The 25,044-nt window shown below is 35.2% G+C and overlaps 4 protein-coding genes and 1 pseudogene across 4 annotated transcripts; 3 read left to right on the top strand and 2 right to left on the bottom strand.

Moving 5' to 3' along the window:
* The first annotated feature begins 2,268 nt into the window (after positions 1 to 2,268).
* LOC108853863 (probable BOI-related E3 ubiquitin-protein ligase 2) lies at positions 2,269 to 3,557 on the top strand. The gene is made up of 2 exons (XM_018627313.2): positions 2,269 to 2,719; positions 2,796 to 3,557. Exons 1-2 carry the CDS (start codon positions 2,357 to 2,359, stop codon positions 3,294 to 3,296), a joined length of 864 nt encoding a protein of 287 aa, XP_018482815.1. The 5' UTR covers positions 2,269 to 2,356; the 3' UTR covers positions 3,297 to 3,557.
* Positions 3,558 to 4,811: 1,254 nt separating this feature from the next.
* Positions 4,812 to 7,582, bottom strand: LOC108848408 (catalase-2). The gene is made up of 8 exons (XM_018621767.2): positions 7,427 to 7,582; positions 7,139 to 7,235; positions 6,759 to 7,036; positions 5,700 to 6,476; positions 5,537 to 5,626; positions 5,390 to 5,457; positions 5,214 to 5,307; positions 4,812 to 5,105 (listed from the first exon to the last, which is right to left on the bottom strand). The coding sequence occupies exons 1-8, from the start codon at positions 7,439 to 7,441 to the stop codon at positions 5,046 to 5,048; spliced, it is 1,479 nt and encodes a 492-aa protein (XP_018477269.1). The 5' UTR covers positions 7,442 to 7,582; the 3' UTR covers positions 4,812 to 5,045.
* A 5,341-nt stretch (positions 7,583 to 12,923) lies between these two features.
* Positions 12,924 to 14,563, top strand: LOC130511885 (aquaporin PIP2-7). Its single transcript, XM_057009713.1, has 4 exons — positions 12,924 to 13,293; positions 13,373 to 13,668; positions 13,946 to 14,086; positions 14,187 to 14,563. The coding sequence occupies exons 1-4, from the start codon at positions 13,005 to 13,007 to the stop codon at positions 14,304 to 14,306; spliced, it is 846 nt and encodes a 281-aa protein (XP_056865693.1). The 5' UTR covers positions 12,924 to 13,004; the 3' UTR covers positions 14,307 to 14,563.
* A 4,033-nt stretch (positions 14,564 to 18,596) lies between these two features.
* LOC108855117 (putative F-box/kelch-repeat protein At4g35120) lies at positions 18,597 to 20,087 on the top strand. The gene has a single exon (XM_018628841.2). The coding sequence runs from the start codon at positions 18,641 to 18,643 to the stop codon at positions 19,904 to 19,906; it is 1,266 nt and encodes a 421-aa protein (XP_018484343.2). The 5' UTR covers positions 18,597 to 18,640; the 3' UTR covers positions 19,907 to 20,087.
* A 930-nt stretch (positions 20,088 to 21,017) lies between these two features.
* Positions 21,018 to 24,807, bottom strand: LOC108838551 (acetylserotonin O-methyltransferase-like; annotated as a pseudogene).
* Positions 24,808 to 25,044: the final 237 nt, after the last annotated feature.

Below are 25,044 nucleotides of genomic sequence, written 5' to 3'. Positions count from 1 at the left end.
TGAATTTTGTTTTTTTGGTGTTATACCACCCAATTTCCCTTATATTATAGACGATATTGAAACAAGTATTAGTATATTGCTGTTTACATTAAATATTCGTGCATCGCAAGGTCCTTGACTTGTGGTATATACTTAGTTCAGTGTTATGTTTTAATATGGTGGGCGGAGGTATAGGCATTTTATCGATTCTTGTTTTTAATAGGAACTCTAAACAAGAATCACTATTCTACATAAAAAGTTCACGATCTTGAGGTATAGGCTTAATTATTCTTTGTAACTTGAGGTTGAGGTCTTGCACGGATTACACGCAACACTCCTAAATCTATACCTCTATATTAAATCTGGCGTGTTTGATTTCGTCTGCCAATATGCATTCCTAACATTGGAGAAAGATTTCTCCAAATTTGAGAAATTAATAGATGAATTTTGAATGTGAACAGAAAAATAGGAGTTTTGAATTTAACTAGTATTTATATTACAATATTTTTTGATAACCTCTCTTTTATGATGCTCTTGCTATTGAAAATGCTGTTGAAAAAATATAATAGTTTTCTATACACATCTAATTGTCGTTAAACAAATATTTATTTTTCAATCAAATTACAAGTACAAGTCTACAAATTACAAGTACAAGTACAAGTCTACAACGTGTATATGACACTTCGATATTGCCTGTTAAGTTGGAAAACTAATTCTTTGGTTTCAGTCAAAGAATCTTCCTCCTAATTAAACGATCAAATAAGATATGAATCAAACGATAGACTGAAATTTTCCAAAAATGAATATGTAACTCAAGAAACGTGTATTTCCAGTTCTCTAGACAGTTGCATGCATGACGACGACCAATACGCATCTAATTCTTTTTTTGCGCTACTTTGTCTTTTTATATGTTACATCTTATAATTGTCCTTTTCTTCTTTCTATAATACAATGTCTGTCAGTTGAAAAAAATAAAAATAATACAATGTTTGTCATATTTTAAATTTACTGGCTTGTATTAAGCTCCTAGGTTAATTTTAATCTATTAGCTCCTAGGTTAATATATGTGCCTTTTGCTAGCTAACATTAACGATTGTAAGAAAAATTGGAGGTTCTTTATTTTTGTCTGTATGAGAAATATCTTCAAATCCTCTCTATTTTTGAAAATGTTAAATGATATTTGAAAATTTCTTATCATTTCAGAGTAAACACAATCAAACTGCACACATTAATTTATAGAAAACGGAAAATCTTGTCATTCGACAGCAGGGAAATTATCTATTGTTGCTTAGTTAGACCATTGATCATTAGACATATTATAATCAAAATTCAAATTTCCGTGTGCCCCCAAAGGTAACGTTCCAACAGATTTGATTATATTTATTTCTATAAGACTCCATTCATTCATCGCATATTTCATCATCCGACTAAGAAGATTTATTTAGAGAAGGGGATTTTTAATTGCTAAGCCATATTTGACCAGAAAATTTTCCAGTGGTCAACTATAACGTTTTGGATAATACTAAATTTTAAATCTGCCGCGTTTTTATAAAGTAATTAGCCAAACATTTTGTAAAGTTAAATGTCTCTGGAATTTTACTATATATTTGTTCATATATATCATCAAATATATATTTCTATATGTTTATATATATAATATGTCTATTTTTGTGTAAAATAATTAATTTAAGAGTTAGTATAATGAGCTGTAAATTAAAATTGCTATAATAGTTTGGTTTTTCCCATTTTTATGTTTCTTTGTGCACATCTAAATTGAAGCCTATGGTTGTGGATATTGGATAACAACAACAAAAAAACTTATATTTGTAGCAATAGTGTTATATGCCTGTTTTTCTTCGTTCAGTTCAATGGGTTACCCTTTTCTAGAACAAAATAATGGTTGAACTTGGCCATCGTTTGACTAATATCACAATGATCATAAATAGAATGACTGAAAATAGTGGTAAGAAAATAGAAAATATCATATAATTCAGACTTTCCCGATGGCCCAACTGACCAAATCAGAGTCACCAATAAATCTTAAATCAGAGGAAATTAAATAAATTAAAAGGAAAAAAAAGTCTCTGAGCTGCTATAATTCCACTTGGACTTACAATCCTTTTCACATTAACGAAAAAGCCAAGAAAGAATCACTATAAAAGAAAAAGTAAATAAAAGACAAAACGGCTCTGGCAAAATCTCTGACGTTGGAAAGATAAAAAGATGTAGTTCAGTCACATAATCAGCATGTGTACGTCGTTTCTATACTGCTAATATATAATAATCGTGTCAGATCAGTATTAACCCATAAAAGTCTCTCTCACCGTTCATATCATATTTATATATATTGATAAGGTGGTAATCGTGCAGACGTTACATGCATTGTATTGAAAACAAAAGTTTATTTCCCGAGAAACAAACGGATCAGACCCTTTTGATTCTCTTTATTACTTCGTTCTCTGTTCTTTCTTTGTTAAAAGAAAAACAAAGCCTTTTCTTCTCAGTTTTAGCTGTAAAGGAGATGGCAATACAAGCGCAGCTGAGTTACAACAACGCTCCGTTCATCGGAACTGGTGGCCCCGAGTTTTCGCTGATCAACGACGATGGCGGAATCCAAATCGACCAGTCGTATACGAACCAACAAGCTCTGTTTCACCATCAACAGAACCGTTCTCAGGGCTTTTTAGACGTTCATATGGAGAAACAGAGGCAAGAGATCGATCAGTTCATCAGAATACAGGTTCGTAATCACCATATCTCATCGAAAGATTAGATTTTTACAACATGGGCACTGATAAAGTTTTGTTCTTTTACAGAGCGAGAGTTTGAGATATGCGTTGCAAGAACAGAGGAAGCAAGAAACAGAGACGATCTTGAGGAAGATGGAGACGAAAGCTCTGGTTTTGATGGCGCACAAGGAAGAAGAGATGTCGAGAGCGTTGAGCAAGAACATGGAGCTCGAGAATCTTCTGAGGAAGATGGAAACGGAGAACCAAACGTGGCAGAGAACGGCTCGTGAGAACGAAGCGATGGTCGCGACGCTCAACTCGACGCTTGAACAGGTTCGTGAGAGAGCCGCGGCGTGTCGCGACGACGGTACAGCGGCGGAGGACGAAGGGTCTTTCTGCGGAGGAGACGACGGAGATAATTTTCCGATGAGTAGTTGTTGCTTGAACTGTGGGTCTAGTGGAGAGACGAGAGTGGTGTTTCTGCCGTGTAGGCATCTCTGTTGCTGCACGGGTTGTGAGGATGGTCTAGCTCTCTGTCCGATCTGTAATACACCCAAGAAGAATAGAATCGAGGCCTTTGTTTTCTAGGGAGAAACAGTTTTCTTCTCGTTCTCTGAAGTTGGTATGAGATGTAGAAAAAGCCTTCGAGTCCGGTGAACGGAGAGATTTTTACTCCGGGAAGATGACGTGGCAGAGTGACTAGGATAAAGGTTATCAAGAAGTAAATTTCTAGGATTTTATTTTTCCTATTTTGTTTTTGTTTCTTTTGCATCAATGGAAAGATGAAGTCCAGCTGGATATAAATAGAATATTCATATTTTCTTCTAACTTATGAAAATTTGGATATAATTTTATGCAATTTTTACATTAAAAAGGACTTAGGAGAAAGTTAAAACAATTTTATAGTATATTATAGTAATTACAAAACTGAAAAAAAAAATTCAAAATAGGTATGAACTAAGGGTAATTCAACTGATTTATACATTTTTCAAACATTTCTCGTTAATATCTTTGAAGTCTACGTTAAAAATTGAAATTTTATTTTGGTAAGGATGGTACCAACCAACATAATTTTCTAATAAAATGGAGTATCAGTTTAACTATTTGTTTAGTGTTTCAAAAAAAAAAAAGTTTAACTATTTGTTTAGATGTTGCGAGATAGCGGAGAGAGGTGGGAGTAGAGTCAGTAGACACGCGTATTGGAGAGGCTGTAGGAATTATTGGGTTGCTCAGTAATCAATACTACAGTACAGTGACAAGAGAGAACAGTAGTTATATTTCAACATTTTAGTGTCTTTTCTGACAAGATTTTAAAAATGTAAAACAGGAGAGAATCATATGTTTAGCCTGCCTCCTAGAGTTCTCGCGCTTTTCTAAACAGAAACATGAGCCTTCTCCATTATAGATTCTCGGTCTTTATTTGAACAAATCTGTGCTACCTATGTTGTTTTCTAGATCCTCCCTAATACCTATGAAAATAAACAATCTAGTTGTATAATAGCATCTACAATAGGTTGCACTTCAATTTGTCAAAAAGAACGCAATAAGATTCTGTTCAAAAACTTAAAAGCTATACACCAAACGAAGATCTATATCTAACTTTTGGTATAGGCTGCACTTTCCTCAAAGCTCACAGAAACAAGAGTGTGGAATTGTGTGAATTATAAATTGACTCATGGGCCGGCCCATTATTTTTCATATTTGTTGTTGGACCGGTTCAATCACACGCATGCACTCGTCCATGGTGTTCTCTTCTTGTTCTGCTTCGACTTCTTCTCTTATAAATTCAAACCAAAAATGTCAAATCTAAATTTTATTTTATAAATGTTAGAATTCAAGATTTCTCCAACTTTGATACAACATTTATTTAGTGTGGCCAAATCTACAGCACATATTGAAAGCAACTCTAAATTTTCTAACACAAAGCAAATAAAAGATTATATGGCCTTTACTGTCGTTTTCGTTTCATACTTGCTCTGCTCCTTTCGTCCTGAACTTTTGTACCAATACCATGTCCTTGTCGACAAGTCATGTGGTTCTTACTTTTAATTTTCATTAGAAGATTTCAAATAAAGAGGAGATCTCATCAAATGACACCGACTATTATTGTAAAATCTTTGATGTATTATTATTTGTGAATAACAACATGAGACAAAACCAAGGTTACACAACAGAACAAAAGTTTTTGTTTTGGTCATAAAACAAATAATATTACAACACAACACACAAGATCCACATGATGAAGATTATACCATGGCACATCTGATCTCTTCCCATCTTTCTTCTCTTGCCTATTAGAACCACACAACGACCAATCAAGAATCTTGTTCACTCGTTTTAGATGCTTGGTCTCACGTTCAGACGGCTTGCCAGCTTCTGTCCCAGTGACTTATCAGCCTGTTTCACACATATTTAACCAATCAGTGTAAGAAAAATATTACACAACTTCACAAAGGCTAAAGGAAACAGACAATGACAGTAAAAGAAATAGTCATATTTTTATACCTGAGACCAGTAAGAGATCCAGATGTTGCGGATTTCATGTGTGATGCGAGGGTCTGATAGAGCATCAATCCATCGACCGATGAAACGTTCTTGCCTGAAGTAGAAACCAACCGTAAAACAATAAGAACATGTAAATATATTGAGTGTCACCAAATAAGATTAAAAACAATGTGTACCTCTCTGGGGTAAAAGAACGGTATCTCTCTCCAGGCTCCTTGAAGTTGTTCTCTTTCTCAATAATACACTGCAAAACAGATTTTGAGCTTTTAGATCATATATTTCTTACGAGGAAACTGAAACAGAGTGTTGATTTGATTACTGACCCTCTCACGCTTCCCAGAGCAGACTGCTGGTGGAGTTGGATACTTCTCAGCATGGCGAACCGGGTCGTACCTCGAAGGGAAGTAGTTAACCTGTACCAAACCACCTTTCTGTAAGAAAACGATATTCTAGCATTAAGTTCATTACAAAAAAAAAAGACATTACCTCCTCGTCCCTGTGCATGAAATTCATGAAGCCCTCATGGTGGTTGTTGTGGTGAGCACATTTCGGAGCATTGACCGGTAACTGAAGGTAGTTAGGTCCAAGACGGTGTCTCTGAGTATCCGCATAGGAGAAGACACGTGTTTGAAGCAGCTTGTCATCAGAGTAGTGTATCCCCGGAACGATGATAGCAGGACAGAAAGCAAGCTGCTCATTCTCCGCAAAGAAGTTATCAATGTTCTTGTTCAACACCATACGACCAACGGGCTGGAGAGGCAAGAGATCCTCAGGCCAGGTCTTGGTCACATCGAGAGGGTCAAAGTCGAACTTGTCTTCATCAGCCGGATCGATTATCTGAACAAAGAGCTTCCACTCAGGGTAGTTACCAGCAGCGATGGAGTCGTACAAGTCCTGAGTTGCGTGGCTATGGTTGGTTCCACCGACGCGGATTGCATCTTCTTCTAACAGAGACTTGACTCCACAAGTTGGTTTCCAGTGGAACTTCACGTAGTGTGCTTTGCCGGATTTGTTGATCAACATGTATGTGTTGACACCTGAACCTTCCATGTGCCTGTAGTCTTGTGGGATACCAATGTCATCAAAGAGGAAAGTGAACATGTTGAGGCTCTCAGGGTGGTGGGAGAAGAAGTCAAGGACTCTCCAGTTCTCTTGGATGTGAGATTTGGGGTTTGGCTTGAGAGCGTGGACCATGTCAGGGAATTTCATCCCGTCACGGATGAAGAAGACAGGGAAGTTGTTTCCGACAAGATCAAAGTTCCCCTGCTCAAAAATAATATGATCATTTGCTTTAGTATATATCAACATGGCCGGTCCAATATGGTCGGTCCCACGAACATATAACTTAGACTATTGAAACATTGGTCTATAACTCTCCCAAAAATTTAAAGAAAAACTTACATATATATATATATATATCCATAAACTTGTAAAAAGAAAAAACTATATAACCATTTATTAAATTATCTATAGCCTTCAGGACCGGTTTTGTATATTAAACAAACAAATATTGTTAATATGTTAAAAGGAGTAGTAGTGACTTGCCTCTCTGGTGTAGAACTTGACTGCAAAGCCACGAGGGTCTCTCAAGGTCTCGGGACTTCCACGCTCATGGATGACAGTGGAGAAACGAACAATGACTGGAGTCTGAACACCTGGAGCTCTGAGGAAGTCAGCACACGTGAGGTTGGATATATCATGAGTGACCTCAAAGAAACCCTTCGCACTGGCTCCTCTAGCATGAACCACACGCTCTGGAATACGCTCCCTGTCGAAGTTAGCAAGCTTCTCGACGAGATGGTAATCCTCAAGAAGGATAGGACCTGCCACAACAATCACAAGTGTAACACTTAACATATACATCATATACTCATGAATGAAACGATATCGTTTTGAGAAGAAGAGCGATGAATATATATATATACCTCTGGGTCCAACGGTCATGGAGGAGTTGTTGTTCCATACAGGAGCACCAGAGTTGGTGGTGAAGAATGGAGAGTTGTATGAACTCGCTGGACGATACTGCAAACAAGATCAAAACCATCATCAACAAGATCAAGATTCACAGATTCGACTAGAAAGAAAGTCAAGATCCGACATGGACACCAATCAAACAGTTACGAAGGCTACAAAATCGGGTGCAATAACAAAGCTAGAGTGAAACCAGTTTCTACCGAAGATGAAGAGGTGAGAGATAAAGGAGAGAGTCGTACCTTGTAAGGATCCATGGTTGATGAGAGTTGAGAAAGAGAGAGAGAGAGAGACTTCCAGAGATTTAACAAAACGAGGAGAGGGTGATGAAGATAATTATAATATTCGCTTCGTCTATTTATAATAAATGGCTTCCGTCTTGATGCGTTTGCGCTTTTAAGCCTTTATCTCTCTTTTTATAATTTGGGGGGAATTTTAAAGGTTATCGTTTTTTCTTATATAATTTTATTTTCTTCAGATAAATATTTGGAAACCAAATACCACAAAAGTAATTTGTTTTGGCGACAAACAGGAATATATAATTTCTTTCTTTAACTAACCACCACCTATTTATTGAATTTGGAAAGAATAGTTATAATTTGTTGAAAATATTTCATATTTAAAAATGATCGAGGCAATTGTTATCCAAGTAAAAGATTATTTTATACCTTATCTATATCAATTAATGGGGTATTTGACAATATTAGATCCGATAGAAATGGTTACACTTTTTTTTTTTTTTTGAAACCACGAGGTTACACTTTTTATTAACATCACATTTTCAAGTTTAAGTGTTTAACATAATCTCTCTCTTTCTTAAGGTGGAAGAATACTATATAAGGTCAACTCTTAAAAACAGAAGAAAACTTATCTTAGAATTTAAACTATTCTATGTTATATGATTCGAAGATAAAAACATGGGATTGTATTATTTTATTGCTTCTTGAAAATCTATCATTTATATTTTCATCTAAATTCGATTTACAGGTAGTTTTTTTTTTAACATTATCATCTCCGGCTGTGGTATAACACGACCTACACCTTCAAAACTCACAAGACTTTTGGCTCAAGATGATAAATTATGCAACAATGTCATCCGAATTTAGGTTCCCAAGAAAGTTCAAGGTAAGCTGAACCCACGATGGTGAGATATTATCAAATATATTTTGTACCAATAACAAAATCAAGGACGAAGGAAGACAAAAGATATAAATAAAAATTGTATTTTGCAATACGGAGTAAACAAAGGGAAGGAATATATAGGGACGTCATTGGAGTCGTGGTTCCTTATCCGGTTCTCTTGGCCTTTTACCAAAACCTTTTAAGTGGTTTAGTATGGTTTGGATGACGTGGATGATTCATTGGTTTCCACGTGTGCTTGGTTAATGTGAACGCCATAGGCCGGAGAATATGCCCTCGTGGATTGATTGTATTTTGGCCCTTGGGAGATGTGTCGAGATGAAGTTATCAACTTCCGTGTGGGCCCACCTCCGTACCTTATTGCTGCTTCAGAAGTTTAGATGATTATGGACTTTAATCAAACGTAAAGGTTACACACATTCATGCACGTATGATTTGTGAAATTTTGAAGAGGTGATGTGCTGCAATGTTTACTAATCACTATGGGCTAAGCAAGCTGATATAAATGGACTAACCATGTTTGCTATGGACTTCAACGAGTTATAAACTATGTTCGATCTTCCATTCTCCCATCACAGTTTTGATCCTTATAAATCTAAAATTATCAACTGGGCTGAAATAAGAAAGAGATAGTTGAACCCGTTATGAGTAGACTTTAGCCCAAAAATGCTAGAAGATTAAATGTCGCTTGACAAAATGGGCTGGAATATCTGGCTGGCACAACAGCTAAAATTATCCAAACTTTTTCCATTTTCATGGTATACTATTATTCTTTTAGTTTAGAGTTTAGAGTTTAGACTTTAGATCATTAAACTTTGAATGTTTTTTTGTAAGAGTTTACCACAGGTCCACCTTTTGGTTAATAATTCTATAAAGCCCAAAATCTAATAGATCGCATGTGTTCTGCAAGGAGCAGATTTGTTCTTTGAGAGTCAACAAACTGCAGAGCTTTGTGCTATTTTTTTGTGATAAGATAGCTAGGAAACCGTCAGCTACAGCTTGTACTGTACATGATACGGAAACAGCTTAAATGCCAAATGATTGACTCTATTCGTCACCTTCACAACTCACAAGATTCACCTTTTCTCACTTGGTCAGGTTGTTCTAAAAGAAAAGATACAAAGCTTTCTTTTTAGTTCTTCAACTGTATCAGGGTTTGTCTCCAATTCCAAAAGTTTTTGCTATAATCTTCTAAAGGTCTGAATGCTTAAATAAAATTCTCTTTGTAAAAGGCAACACTTTCTTTTTATATGATATAAAGTTATTAACCATATAACCATTGACCATAACCAAACAGAACAAAAAACAGATGAAAATCTGTAATATTGACGAACACCCAAGTTTTACATATTATGGTACATATTACTATGTAATAATTTATATGATTTGTTCAAAATTGTTTAGGACCTAAAGTTTAGGTTAAAACGTGAAAGTAGCGACCGCTGGATAATAATAAATTTAAAATAAAATTAGGAAAACGAGGACCACCTCGTAAAGAGTTGGAAAAAGACATGCTGTGGACCAATCTAGCCGTTATAATATATTCCATCCTTTTCAATTTATTTGTACTTCGGCACACAGATTAATAAAACATTTAATTTTGTATATTTACTAGATAAAAACATCATTACCAATACACCTAATTAGATTTCAACCAATAAAAAAATAGATTAGATTAAAAAGTCAATAAATTTTGCATTGAAACCATAAAACGACATTTATTTTGAAACGAAAATTTTGCTCCAAAACGACATATAATTCGAAACGAAGGGAGTACGATACACATGTCATGATTGTGTGGAAAAGAAGAGATCTGACCTGTCTTTTGCCAAACTGACCTGGAAACAGTGTCGTGGATCTTTTGGAGATAAATTAGGCATGCAAGGCTGCCCTTGTGTTAGGTCGTTTCCTTGGAACTTTAAATATTACTACTATAATTATTAATTAGATTAACTGAAGTTTAGGTTGCTCAGAAAAAAATTAACTGAAGTTTGCAAGGATGTACAATAATAATATAATCCCCTTCTTTTCTGGAGAAAAAAAACATGATCAAAAGGGATAGGCAGCGAAATAATGTAAATATACGATGGTTAGTGAGTCATTTTCACATGCGATGCTATCGTCTGAACAAATAATATCCAACCTCTTCTTTTTTTTTTTGAAGATATCCAACCTCTTCTTCACTACGGATATTTGAATCAGGGAATATCTTAGATGGCAAAACAACCTAATTGATTATTTGTTTTGTCTCCAAATTATATATGCAAATATATATATATATATATATATTCGAAGATAGAAACTAAAATGCAATTGCTCTTGATTACTACCTAACGAGGGTCGTTTTTCTCCAAGAGCACATGAATCATTCTAAGCTTCAAAAATGACATGAATTAGGATGTTGTATTGGTTAAGCTTAGCGTTAGGGATTCATACTCCGCATATTTTTGGCTATAACTAAATTGAAGTTACGCATAGATACAACTAATGATTCAGAGTCTTAGACCTATACAAATTAAATATACAAATGATGCGTATTAGTATTTATATTACGTACTCCCACTTGGAATATATTGAAGCTTATTTATTTTTCCAAATATATTTATTATGAGAAACCGCATAGACTCATGTAAGAGGATGAAAACAATAATTAGTTTCCATGATTGCATAGAGACCTGGCATTTATTGGTCACAACAAAGACAGCATAACTTCAAATCAAATTTTCTGATATATTTGTACAATAATAACTAAATTCATTATAGAAAGTAAAAGTAATAACATTACATGTTAATATATTATTCACATTTGCGTAAGAAACAATTATTTTAAATAGAAAGTGATTCAGTAGTATGGATATTAACAAAAGAAAGTTGACTAAGGGTGGGAGGAATGGAGGATAAAGACAAATGTTGTATTCACGTATAAGAAATCGAAAGCAAATGTATCATATAATCTGCTTTTGGAAACATAATTACAATGTTACTTTGTTTTTGGCATGCGGATCCAACGACAATAATCACTGGTTACGAGCTTACTCTTTCTTTAGCATCTTGTAGTATCCGTTGGTCCCCTATTTTAACTCAAGGAAATGAAACTTGCTTGTTCCTGTGCTAGTGATGTTTTTTATTACATATTCATGAATCACGAATGAATATAAATGTGTAACGCAAATAAAATATCCGGCTTATTATCTATGATAATTGTTTCCCTGTACTGCTGTACATACACTAATCATATTTATAAATAACAAGTTTCTAGTTTCAAGTCTATATGCTTTTTAAAACAAGTTGCAAGTATATGATTTTTTAAACAGAACGCTAGGTAGGCTTTCATTTGAGACTTCTTTTTCACAATGCATACATGCATATTCTTTGACACTTTGATAGCTAAACCAAAAAAAAAAACTCTTTGAATTTTAGGGGAAATAAACTAGTTTCTATAGCTAATTGTATTCAAAAAAACTAAAACCTAATCAGTTTGAAATCCATCTTGATGTAAAAAACCGTAATATGGTAAACGAATAATTTAAATGAAAGTTGCCAAAAAAGATTGGACAAAAATAGACAAAGATATCGATATAACCGTTGAGTAAAAGGGGAGCCAAAGAAGAGTTGGTGATGACAGGCTGACGAGAAAACCTTGCACCTCGTTTCTGTCACAAACCCTCACATGGCTTACCTGTACACTTGGGTCGCATCACCTATTCTTTTATGTCCACTTGTTTCATACTGTATAATACCCAAAAAATGTTTAGCAAAACTACAAACACATGGCTTTATTCATTATTTACTATTCCTTTGTCAACACATGGCTTTATTTGTTTATGATCTCGCATTTTGTTTTTATTACCTCACCGTTCCATTTTAGCAAGAAAAATATTCACAATTCCAGAACAGAAGAAGATTTTGTCCATGCACGTAGAGCCCACCTTTCATTGTCTATCTCGTATCATCACTATCATACAATACTAAAATAAAATATTTCACTATTGTGTGCCAGTAATAATGTACAAAACTACTGGTCATAACAAAAGAAAAGTTCATATTTTTTTCTAGTATTTTTCTCTCCTCTGTACTTTGCTGATCTTTGTATATATGCCTTGATCTTCGTTATTAACAAAAAAAAAACGAGAAAGTTCTAAGGGAAAATTTAGGTTAATTTTAGTTTAGAGTTAATCAACTGACATCTAGATTCTCGAAAACCTCAAGAAGCTTTCACATTGAAGACATTAACACATTTATTAACCATGCCAATAATAACTCCCTCCGTTTCATAATAGATGGTGTTTTAGAAGAATAATTTTGTTTCAAATTAGATGAAGTTTTGAGATTTTAAGGTTACTTTAACTTTATTGGAAATTGTTCAACCAATTAGGTTTTACAGTCTTTTTTACTATTGGTTAATTGATTTTAAAATTATATCTTTAAAATATTTTTATTAAAAAAATATAATTTTCTTAATCTTTGTGCATTAGTTAAAACATCAAGTATCATGAAACGGAGGGAGTATTATTTAGCAGAGCTGTTTAGGTAATTACTAAATACCGGAAACACCCTTGGCTTAACTGTGTCATTTCCTTTTAAAAGGAGACACTGTCGTCATTACACAACACCATTCAATTCGGACCAAACTCCATAGCTTACCTAGAGAGAGAAAAAAAAGAGAGACAAAGTTTAACAATGTCGAAAGAAGTGAGCGAAGAGGGACAAACCCACCACCATGGCAAAGACTACGTTGACCCTCCACCAGCTCCGCTTCTCGACACGGCAGAGCTCAAAAAGTGGTCTTTCTACAGAGCTCTCATCGCCGAGTTCGTAGCCACACTCCTCTTCCTCTATGTCACCGTAGCCACCGTCATTGGCCACAAGAAGCAAACCGGTCCTTGCGACGGCGTTGGTTTGCTCGGGATCGCTTGGGCTTTCGGTGGTATGATCTTCGTCCTCGTTTACTGCACCGCCGGTATCTCTGGTAATTAAGTTTGAAAACTCTTCGTTTACCTTTTTTTAATTAGTTATGTTTTGTTGCTAATTTTTGTTTTGTTTTGCAGGTGGTCACATTAACCCAGCTGTGACTTTCGGTCTGTTCTTGGCACGTAAGGTGTCTTTGGTGAGAGCTGTTGGTTACATGATAGCTCAGTGTCTCGGAGCCATTTGCGGTGTGGGTTTCGTGAAAGCTTTCATGAAAACTCCGTACAACACTCTCGGAGGCGGAGCTAACACTGTAGCAGATGGTTACAGTAACGGGACTGCTCTTGGAGCTGAGATTATTGGAACTTTTGTCCTTGTTTACACCGTGTTCTCTGCAACTGATCCCAAGAGGAGCGCTCGTGACTCTCACATCCCCGTAAGTGTTCTTTTGGTCTCATAGGGTCTGTTCTGTTTCTGATAATCTTTTTAAGCTTTATGATAAAGTTTGGTTTAATCTCAAATGTGTTTGTGTAGATTCTTATGAAGTTAGAATCTTTTCGGGTTAATGTTATAATCTGTTTAATCTCAAGTGTGTCTGTTTAGATTCTGATAAAGTTTGAATCTTTGTGTGTTTGAATTGAATCTTGTTTAGTTTCAGGATAAAATTAATGGGTACGTCTAGATTTTGATAATGTTCGTTTTTTTCTGATTAGGTCTTGGCTCCACTTCCAATTGGATTCGCTGTGTTCATGGTACATTTGGCTACTATCCCCATTACTGGAACCGGAATTAACCCAGCCAGAAGCTTCGGTGCTGCTGTTATCTACAACAACGAGAAGGCTTGGGATGACCATGTAAGTCTAAAGTTGTCATACACAATATTGGTTGGGATAATTAATAATTCATTTCTCTAGTGTAGACTAAATCATTGTCTGACAATCAACTTTTTGCCAGTGGATCTTCTGGGTCGGTCCATTCGTGGGAGCACTAGCAGCCGCAGCTTACCATCAATACATTTTGAGAGCTGGAGCAGTTAAGGCCTTGGCCTCATTCCGAAGCAACCCAACCAACTGATGCAGAAGTTTGAATTTCCCCACTTAGTGATGAAGGCTTAAATATGAAGAAACAACTTTTATGTGCTTTTAATATGTATGATTATTTGTGTGTTTGTGAGTGAGAATCATGAAATGGGTCTGTTATCTCTTTCCTTTTTTTTTGTCTTTTCATTTAGTGCCCACATTCTTAGTTTACTATTTGCAGTTTAGTTTCTAAGTGTATTTCTTGTGAAATTATTTCCCTCTTTCTCCCTACATCCAGTTAATTTTGTGATATCAGACAATCCGAACTCAAAGTCTATTGTTCTTCACACTTTTAATTATGTAAAAAGGATGGTTATAAGCAAAAGTCGGCTGGAACTCACGACTCACGAGCAGCTGATGAGTTTCGATTCGAAACTCATCTTTGTTTTCAAATTTGAAAACAATTCGGACAAACAGCTTGTAATTAGTGAGCTATGAGTATATAAAAGACAAATTCAAGCACCATGAAAACAAAGAATTTCTTACACAACTCTGTTAATTTTTTTTTTAAAAGAGTCATTTCAGAGGTCAGTCTAGTCTCCTCAATCGCTATAATCATTGAGTATGTCCGACAGTACTCGTTGACACTTTCATCGGAACGTTTCCATTGATGTAGTCATATTCCAGTTGATAGCCGGTTCTGAATGTTTGAAATATTGGTCAAATGTAATGATGCTTCATTCACTCCTTGTGATTCTTTGGGGTACTCTCTAGTGCATTTTTTTATATAAAAATGATATGATATGAAATTAATGTTGCGATAATTTAATAGAAATTGTGGTATGGTTTGATGTTTCTGTATAGAAGCAATTAGCGTCATAGAGATATGAAATCAGTAACAATTTTTCTTTTTGCTTTAGGTTTTGTTTCTAAAGAGTTCTAGAGATTTGAATTAATAGAATCAGTATGTTGCAGACGCTTCGATCATTTTTTTCTATTTTTGTGGTGGCGATATGAATTTGGATTTGGATTTCGATTGTGTGATATGAATAGATTTGACGTTCTGGGCCATGATCAATTAGTGACATAGACATGAAGAGAACAACAACAACAACTAATAAGAAAAAAATAGGAAAAATAGGAAAACAATACTATTAACAATCCTTTTGTGTTTTGACATCATTTGCCATATTCTCTATATTGTCTTGTGAAAGTCAAAAATGTTGTATTATAAGTATCTAACTATAGACAGACTCTAATATACTACCAATTGCATTACTTAAGGATATAAACTTTTGATGTAATTTTTTTATGTAAATTTTTTTCTTTGCATATTTTCAACGATGTTATTAACCAAAAATAATGATAAGAAAATTACATATGAAAATAATAGTTTAAAAAATTAATAGAATATAATTGATTGAAGAGTATAGAAAGATTTACGAGGTTAATAGCTGATTTACTTGAATAGATTAAATTGTTATTAAACAACCAATTTCTGGGGTAAATTGAATGAATCATCATGGACAGCAGTCCCACAACCATGGCGGCCAAGTCCCTGTAGTATCAAAAGGGCAGTATCAAGCAAGCAACTTTGGAAAGTTTCAATCAACCAATCAAGTCTAGTATCAAAAGGACAATCTCAAGCAAGCAACTTTGGAAAGTTTCAATCAATCAAGTCAAAATGAGGAAATGAACTACATTCCAAGCTTAAATGTCGCTTAAACGAAATCCATTTGTGGAAAACAACAAATTAATCATAGAAACTGGGTTCCTAACATGGGAAACACCTACGAACGCACATCTTTTTGTTATCGCCACAGCTAAATGCAACAAGAACGATCATTAGTTCGATATAATATTTTCACGGCACTTCTTGAGAGATGAAATATCATTACCAAACAAAAAGTCCTTTTGTTTCCTCGTTTATTACTCCATTGAACTTCAACTTGAGAACACCTTCTCCTTTGGGGAGATATGAACCAAACTCAAGATTGATTTTCTCTTCATAGAACTTGATTGCAATCACTTTGACCTAAATAAAATAGATCAAAGGTTTGAAAAATTCTCGAGGTTTTTTCAGAAAGGAACCTAAAGCACGGGATAAGCAATGATCGTACCTTAGAGGGCTCACAAGTATTGGATGAAGAAACATTGATGTTCTCAGATAGATCTCCTCCATTTAGAACAACCTAGAGAAAATAAATCAAGTATCTGTCAAGAAATCTAAGATTTTATACCACAAAGATGAAATCAGAGCAAGGTGACCTGTGAATTGACTCATCTTCGAATAATTGATTTCGTTCGTTGTTACGTTTCCGCGTCGAGATCTGTTACTTTTAGGATTACGATTTGCCGCGCTTTCTGCTTTATTTTTGAGAAAAAAAAATCTGATTTTCAAAGCAACATCTGATTTTCAAATTTCAACGGTGCTTTTAGGTTTATCATGTTGATTTTAAGCCGGTTTGGTTTCAACCGGTTTAGCTTTGATTGCTTACAGTTTGTTTTCTGCCCCGTCCTGATTAAATAATTGGAAACTGCACAATCACTGACCCAAAGAAAAAGAAAAAAAAATCATAATTTAGTGACTAACCAAAATTACATCTTCTATCATATTTTCTCTTCCTATTTCTTTCTACTTTATCCACAAAACTAATTTATTTTGCTTTTTAAAATTATTATTTCACAAATAAACCTTTAAATGATTGGATTGAGTTGAGTTTATATAAAACAAACACATTACATTATTAGTAACCCCAAACATTTTGCCTAGCCCCAAAAATCTTAATGAGAAACTGATGCAAAACCAAACTAAAAATTTACAAGTATCCTGTTGGATCTAAAATTTTTCTATTCAAGAAATCAGAACCAAAAAGAAAACTTTAATAGACATGATTCAAAAAGAACCAATATAGACCCGATCTAACTATGACAGTTTTTGGTTAAATTTTGAAGAAATTTAGATATTTTAAATTTGGATATTTTGTTATCTTGTCAACAGTATGATTAAGGTGAAGTGACAAGAAAGTTTGATTGAAAAGATTAAAAGCACTGAATTGATAGAAAGCAGAGAATTCTTTAACGAACAGTTTGTATCTAAGACGAAAGAAAAAGGTGTAGGATTTGTGAGGTTGGTGTAGATGGGGTTGCATGGGTGAAATGGCTTCAAGAAGAAGAACCTGAGCTTTTGCATACTTTCGAGCTACAGCCTCACGTGGAGTATCGGTTTCAGGTTTCGGATCTGGTTGCTGAGAAATTTGGTTCCAAACCTCGGGGATTCATTGCAGAAATGGAAGATGGAAAAATTGAAGTGGAGTGGGTGAACAAGACAATCTCCAAGGTTGATCCAGGACAGATTACAAGAATTGGTTATTTGTTTGGTGAAGATATTTGAAGGTTTTTCTCGTGTTTTGATATTTGAAGGGTTTTTTCGTGTGTTATATAAATCCGTAACTGTTAAATAGCCCCACTGTGTGGTGAAGACACACCACACAACACAAAAAAAAGTGCAGAACAATGTGATAGAGCCATGGTAAGATATTATTGATGATTATAGACGAATTACACTCTCAAGTTGAGAAACCTCGATCTTAAGACAATATCCAGAAGTCTTCGGATCCTTTACACAATCCCAGAAAATGCCTAAACCTCAAGAACAGCAACACCATCATATATGTGTGTGGCTGTTAAAACATAAACTTCACTCATCTGGAGAAGCACACAGAACGTCTGTGTAAGAAGCAAAGTCAGAATAGGACTGCAATTGTTCCAATGATGCTTCATCACTAACTGAGGTTGCGGATCAGCCTCAGATTCCACTTCTGAAGTATTCCCATGTCGAGCAGTCAAAACTCCAACGTACCAGTAGTTTCCACAACACAACTATATGCTGTTTCTTAAACACTCATGAAAGGAATCAATTCTTGCTTTTCAACCGAGTTTGACACAGCCCTATATTTTCATCAACTTCAGTCACAGCTAAAAGCTCAAACGGAACCTGATTACACTCTACACGTGAAGCCATAACACCAACATATCCTGCCTACATCAAACTTGCAACATCATCATTAGTTTTCTCAAGAAACTCTATTAAAAAAAACTGGTGAGGATCAGAACACTTAAGAAGTCTAGCAGACAGAGTAATCAAAACACAATTTCCACATCTAAAGTCCCAAACTTTGTCATCAAAACACTCGTGCATATAGCTCTAACGTAAGAAACCATAATAAACTACCCTACTTAACCTAAGCTGTAACAAAATCACAGAGCGCTCTGTGTTTAAGACATTGTGGGTTTTAATGTAATGGCCCACAAAAAAAAGCTACATTATATAATGAGCGGTGAAAAACGAAAGCACCCAAAAAAAAAAAAAAACTAGTAGCCGACTAGATGAATAATTCTACAAGTCCTAGTCCTCGTCCTTCTTCTTCTTCTTCTCGGTGCCATGAGCCATCATCCTCTCCATCGTTCTCATCGGCGGTTCCAGATGAAATCGCTGCGAATTGTTTGGCCCGCGTCTCGAAATCTCAATACCGTTCAACCAGCTCAGTCTCCAAGAGCTTCCACTCTCTCCTCTCCTCTCCGGAGATTTACGCAGCTCGATCTGAAATCGGAGCCACAGAGCCTCGCCTCTATTTATGTTGTGAAAGTTTAAGGACGGGGGCCACCACCACCACCCGTCGTAGCTGGTACAATCTCATGAGTCTCGATGATGAGAGAATCAAAAAAGGAGACGCCTTTATCAGCGTAAACGGGGCTGAAATCAAAATGAAGACTGAGTTGAGGTTAGTACCTGTTAAAGACTCTTCCTTTCACCATTTATGTGCTCGATCAAAAGAAGCAAATTTAGCCGTTGGTCCCGAGATCTACCAAATCGGCGGAATCAACAAGAAGAATGGCAAGCGATCTAGATCCGTCTGTGTGCTTGATTGTCGGAGTCACACTCAACGTCGTGCTCCTAGGATGAGGGTTGCAAGGCAATGCGCCAAAGCTTGTCTTTTTGATGATGATGGGAGTAGTATATATGTAATGGGAGGATGCAGAAGAGACAAAGAGTGTTGGGGTGAAGTTTTCGACTTAAAGTCTCAAACTTGGAAGAAAGAGACACTTCCTAGCCCCCTACTTATTGGTGGTGATGAATTCCAAGTTTTTGCCCTTGGAGCAAAGATATACGTTATCACCGAGTGTAACAAGTATGTATATGATCCTAAAGAAGGAAGATGGTTGCTGCTAGACTGGCATTTTGTGGGTCTAAACCGCATACTAGAACTAGGTGGGGTTTGGTGCGTTCTAGATAATCTAGTGTTTATGGAGTGCAGCAGTGATTTGTACTGGTATGACTTGAGCTGTGGAAAGTGGGTAATTGTCCAAGGTTTGGAAGATCTGTGCTATACCAGGGTTAATTGTCGTTACCGTATGGTTCAATTAGTTAACTATGGTGGGAAGCTGGTGATTGTATGGCTAGTGTTGCCTGAAGCTGTATCCAGGAGGAAGCCGCCTGTCATTCCACTAGAGAAAACTTGCTTTGCCGTCATTAGGCTGGAGAAGCGTCTCACTTCATCTGGACTTGTTATCTCGGGAGAGATTGAACGGTTGAGCTTCTCTCTTGTTCACGGCTCATATAATCCCTTGACATGTCTATCCGTCTCGCTTTGATTATACTATCAAAAGTATCCCTCTCTTGCTTTTAAGTTTGGAGTTGAGTGAAATTTATTTCACTTTGTTTTGTAATCTTTTTTTATTTATGTTTTTTTTCTACTTCATCTTTGTGTACGCTTATATAGATTTTGTGGTTACTTCAAATCATATTAATAAAGTTTTTTTTGTGCTTGGTTTATTTGCTGAGTTATTTAAAGATCCGGTGAAGTGAAAGATTACACAATAATAATAACAAAAAAAAATTACAGGATTTCAAAGGAGTTTGAAAAAGAGACATTTTCTTTGCGGGATACTAGCTAGCTAGAGATAAGCCACCCGATTGCGGTGGAGTATGTTATGGCCATAAAACCACTGATCAACATGAGTTCAAAAATAGAATTTATACTCGGAAACTGACTCATTATGACCACCGCGGACAGCAGAAGATCACGAAGCATTGCAAGGTGGTAAGTGGTACTTTTCCACCTTCAGACATAATGTGCAGTAGTTGTTGTATTGTTTTTCCTCCTGTTGTAACCAGATCAGAACAAACTCCTCCTGAGAGATACATCACAACGCAAACCGTAACGTTAAAATTGTTGCGTGATACCAACGACAACGTTCTATAGGATATGATATTACCGAATGAAGCAATTGCGAGTCTCAAATATCTGCTGATACGTATTCCGTACGTGTACGGCTTCGTGGAGATGAATAAGTAATGTTTGCTTAGCATATGTAAACTGAACCCAGTGATACACTCATAGCTTGGAGTGGCCTAACGCACAATTAAAATAATGTGGTCTTCATGTAGGTACTAATGATAAACAGTAACACAAACAAGACAAAAGTGCTTAATATCATTGACAGAAGAGAAAAGAATCGAACAAGGGTCTGCTAAATCAAATTTTAACTAGTTAACCATTTTACCAAACTAACATTTTATATAATCTGACCGTAGAACTTATTATATATCTTTGTGGTTTGAAGCAAGTGATTTATTTGTTTTATAGCAGCGGCATGCCTAATCACAAATGTTAAATTAAATTTATCAACGGGAATAGTAGTGGGTTACCTCTTCCTCAACTAGGATTCAGTCATCCTTACATGTCTATGAATGCAAAACGTAAACACAAATGCCCATTTTCGTTTTTACAGTTTCGAAATGATGTTTGATCAAACAAGGTTGGTTTACCAGAACACAAATAATAAATGGAAAATACAAAAGCATGTGATAATACAAAGAAAAAACACAATAAACACGCCACGGCAGGTAATGATACAAGCCTTGATTATTCTGAAACACGATTTATCACACTTAGCCATAACTTCTCACGCTTACCACTTAACCGATAATCGCAAATAGATTCAGTTTTGTCACTTCCTCAGTTTGGCTTCAACCCTCTCATATCTTCTTTTTATTACCGATATGCGATGATAACACACTGAACATCATCAACATCCCTAACTTCATATCGAGCAAAACCAGCTTCGTTAAGAACAAAGTCCCATTCTTTCAAAGTCCGTTCTTTGCCTGTGCTTGTGTGAGCCATCATCACCATATCAAGCATCAATCTCACATGCTCTAACTTCTCATCTCTGTCTTCCATTATCATCGTCTTTTTCTTCTCTCTGATTACAGATTCCACTATCAACACTTTCCCGATATTTGGTGGGACAGCTTCCTTGCAATTCTTTAATATTCTTATGCAATCTCTGTCTCCCCAATCATGTAACACCCACTGTCATCATTTTTCAACAGTTTAAGTATCAGATATAACTAGTCAATATCATGCCTTCAGATATGATCTAAGCTTGCATCAAAAAGGAAAATATGATAGAAGCCTTTAGAGTTTATTTTTTACAAATATATTTTTTAAGGCTCTCGATCGTATTTCAAAGAGTCTTACAAAGAAAATAAAAGAAGGAATAAGCTCATCAGTTCAAGAAATAATTTGGGGAAAAAATCCTTGTCAATTTTTTTTCCAATATACATTAGCCCAATTTTAACCGGACAAGTTTTTCATCTGTTACGCATCAGTTTTACAAAAGAAGGGGTTCGCTTTTCAAAAGGATGTGTCGTCATTGTATATTGGTAGTGGTTGCTTTATTTATTTGACACTAGAATAGAGATAGTGGTCGCCATCAATTGATTCTGTAGTTTTGCATCATATCATATATCACGTCCCAAATAGGCAAATAGTCATGTTGTTTGGACGATGGTAGAAAATGAATGGATTCTAAAAAATTTCAAAACTTTTTCTTCTCAAGTTTTGTGTTTTACATCCGAATTTTTCTTCCATAAGGGGGGGGGGGGGTGGGGGGGGGAAATGGTTCTGAATTCTCTTGTATCAATACTATTAATTCTTCAACATGTCCAATTGATTTAGTAGTTTGGTCCAAAAAATGTTACTACATAATCAATATTACATTAGATTCATATATCAATATAAAACTAATTATATAAATAATAACGACCTTTTACTATACATATTATACACGTAACATTCACTGTAATCCCAAATTTTTAGGAGCCATTTTTCAAATACAGTTTTATCAAAACTATTAATTCCTTCAAACATGTCCAATTGATATTAATTGGGTTCCAACATATTTTATAACTGTATTTAAATGATTTATCTAATATCATATAACCATCTTAGATAACCACCTTCTAAAGTTATTAAAATCCATGTTAAACTGTTCCTACTAAAAAACTATTTCTTTTTTCTTTCAAATAAGTTTTTGAATTTATCAGACAGGTCTGTGATTTGGAAAATAACGACAGTACCATTTCCATGATACAATTTTTAGAAAATAAACGACGTGATGTACATAGGATATTATATTTCTTATGAAACTTTAAAAGTTTAACTAATATTGATATTTAACTAATAGTGGAAGCGGGGTTACTATTAAAATTTAATTTTATGATTGACGGGTTTAACCGGTTTAAGTGAATTTTTTAATAGAAATAAATATTCATATAAACTCATTTAGTTTAACGGTTTTAAATAGGTTATTCGAATAAAAAATATTTATTAAATGTGATTTACTTAAAGTTAGTGAAGACCATTTTAACCCAACTAATATATATATATATAACAGAATATGTTAAACAATATTTCTTTAAACATTTTTCAAAAAAAATATTCGGTTTTAGTTGCGGGTTGAGTTTGATATTAATTTTCGAATATAATAATTTAAGAACTGTTCGAGTATATAGATCATGTCTTAATAGAGTATGAGATTTTTATTTTTGGAGCGATTGAGATATAAATATTCTTGACTAAATTATGTTAGGGTAACTACTAAGTAAAATTAATATGTTAACAAACTTTAGGAATAAAGTTTTAAAATGGTTTCTGAAATGCATATGGTACAAGTGTATAATTATGCAACTTGACATATTGAATATAGTCACCAAAAATATATTAAATTAAATTAATATTAACACTTAATATAATTATAAAACACACAAAAATCAAATTAAATCATTTTTAAAAAAAAACACATAAAACAAAACATATACACGCCCTTTAAAGGGCGGGTCAAAATCTAGTGTGAAATTAAAATTTCAAGCATGGCATGTAATACATTTCTTATTGTAAGAGATACCTTCTCTCTATGCACGTACGTTTCTTCAAAATATAACAAAAAGTCTCTTTAAAATAGATTATTTTGTGTGATGACAAAAAAAAAAAATTATTTGTTTTCTCATGCTGTCAACACACTATTAAAATAAATATGCATAATAAAAACACACAATTAAATCAAACAGACAGTGAAAACTACAACCCAAATAATAGAATGTATACCAAAGGTTATACGATATAAGAAACAAAAAAAAAATCATATCATAATCTTTTTTTTCATATCATAATACATATATAGCTTAATTCGTTCGAGGCTTACTGCAAAGTGAAAAGAATGATGATATTTCACAAGATTATACTAAAATAATCTTAGTTCTAAATATGCACTTTTCTTTTGTTCTGATATATATGTTTGAAAGTTTGATTTTTGTGAACGAAATGAAATATGTAGGAATGAAAACACTGAATGATAGACGAATAGTAATAAAAAGAATATAGAGTATGTAAATGAACTTAACCTTGATGAAAACGGCGGTCACATTTGGGCACAGAATCAAACATAATCGCCTCCGACATTCTCAACACCATCCAAGACTTGAGCAACTTTGATAACGTGAGGAGATCAAAGTTAAACCCTTTGATCCAAGGAAACTCCTTAACCAATATTCCCATGCGTCTCTCCGGTACAGCCTCCTACGTCCACCATCGTTGCCACGCCTTCGAAACAAGTCGTGACAAGCTCAGCGACAAGTGGCACCACGCGCCTTGTGTCACAAGCCATGCCTCATTTCTGATGGCTGAGGCGGGCATGGATTATCCTCCGCTAAAGCCCACACATTCTTTACCGTGCACCGCATCCAAAAGGTGGTGGATGTGAACCGTTGGTCGGAAAAAGAGACAATCGAGCCAGTCTTAACCACGGAGCTAGCATATCGGGACTTGTTTCGAAGAGAACGAAGGAGCCAGAGACTTGCCGTCGCGTTTTGTGATCATCATACGGCGAGAGAGTGGCGTGTTAGTGTAGCCTGTGGCTAGACCATCTTTCGTGGGGACTTCTTTGAAGACTCCTTGGTGCACAAGGAACCTCATTATACGGTGGAGATGTGACGGAGGCAGAGACTGCGACGGAAAGCTCGGCTACGTTGATGGGAAGTGAAAGAAGGTGGTTTTCAATGGCTTCTGGTATCTTAAGATCGATGGCACACTTTGCAGCTGCTATATCTGCAAACCCAAAGACATATCTCCAGATGTCTTAGAGAAGCTTTAGCTTCTTCCATCTAATATGTTTCTTTTAGTTTCTTCCATTTCGTTTCTAAGACGAGTGATTTGTGGTTGAGTGGTTAGGATTTTTTATAGTGTTTATAGAATGAGGGTAAATAGTAACTCTGGTTTGTAAGAGATGATTAGTAATTTGGCTTGTACAAACAATAGTAATTTCGGGACCACATTACGAAGAGCCAACATGTTTAAAATGGATTTAGCGTTACGAATTTTCCGATCAGTAAGTATTGACATTTAAGAGCTACTAGATCATGACATGCGCGGGTTTATCTTTTGATT

Source organism: Raphanus sativus, chromosome 4 (genome assembly GCF_000801105.2).
Source record: "Raphanus sativus cultivar WK10039 chromosome 4, ASM80110v3, whole genome shotgun sequence".
NCBI classification, from domain to species: domain Eukaryota; kingdom Viridiplantae; phylum Streptophyta; class Magnoliopsida; order Brassicales; family Brassicaceae; genus Raphanus; species Raphanus sativus.
Note: the sequence above shows the minus strand (reverse complement) of the source record. Positions and strands in the feature narration are given on the sequence as shown.

Bases quoted from the DNA above. Each gene is read 5' to 3' on its own strand.
- LOC108853863 (XM_018627313.2), top strand. From the start codon at position 2,357: ATGCATTGTATTGAAAACAAAAGTTTATTTCCCGAGAAACAAACGGAT. The intron at 2,720-2,795 runs GTTCGTAATCAC...GTTCTTTTACAG, and splicing joins ATCAGTTCATCAGAATACAG to AGCGAGAGTTTGAGATATGC.
- LOC108848408 (XM_018621767.2), bottom strand. The intron at 7,037-7,138 runs GTATATATATAT...TTGTTGTGGCAG, and splicing joins CATGACCGTTGGACCCAGAG to GTCCTATCCTTCTTGAGGAT. The intron at 5,106-5,213 runs GTATAAAAATAT...TGTGTGAAACAG, and splicing joins GGATCTCTTACTGGTCTCAG to GCTGATAAGTCACTGGGACA.
- LOC130511885 (XM_057009713.1), top strand. From the start codon at position 13,005: ATGTCGAAAGAAGTGAGCGAAGAGGGACAAACCCACCACCATGGCAAA. The intron at 13,669-13,945 runs GTAAGTGTTCTT...TTTTCTGATTAG, and splicing joins CTCGTGACTCTCACATCCCC to GTCTTGGCTCCACTTCCAAT. The intron at 14,087-14,186 runs GTAAGTCTAAAG...ACTTTTTGCCAG, and splicing joins AGAAGGCTTGGGATGACCAT to TGGATCTTCTGGGTCGGTCC.
- LOC108855117 (XM_018628841.2), top strand. From the start codon at position 18,641: ATGAATAATTCTACAAGTCCTAGTCCTCGTCCTTCTTCTTCTTCTTCT.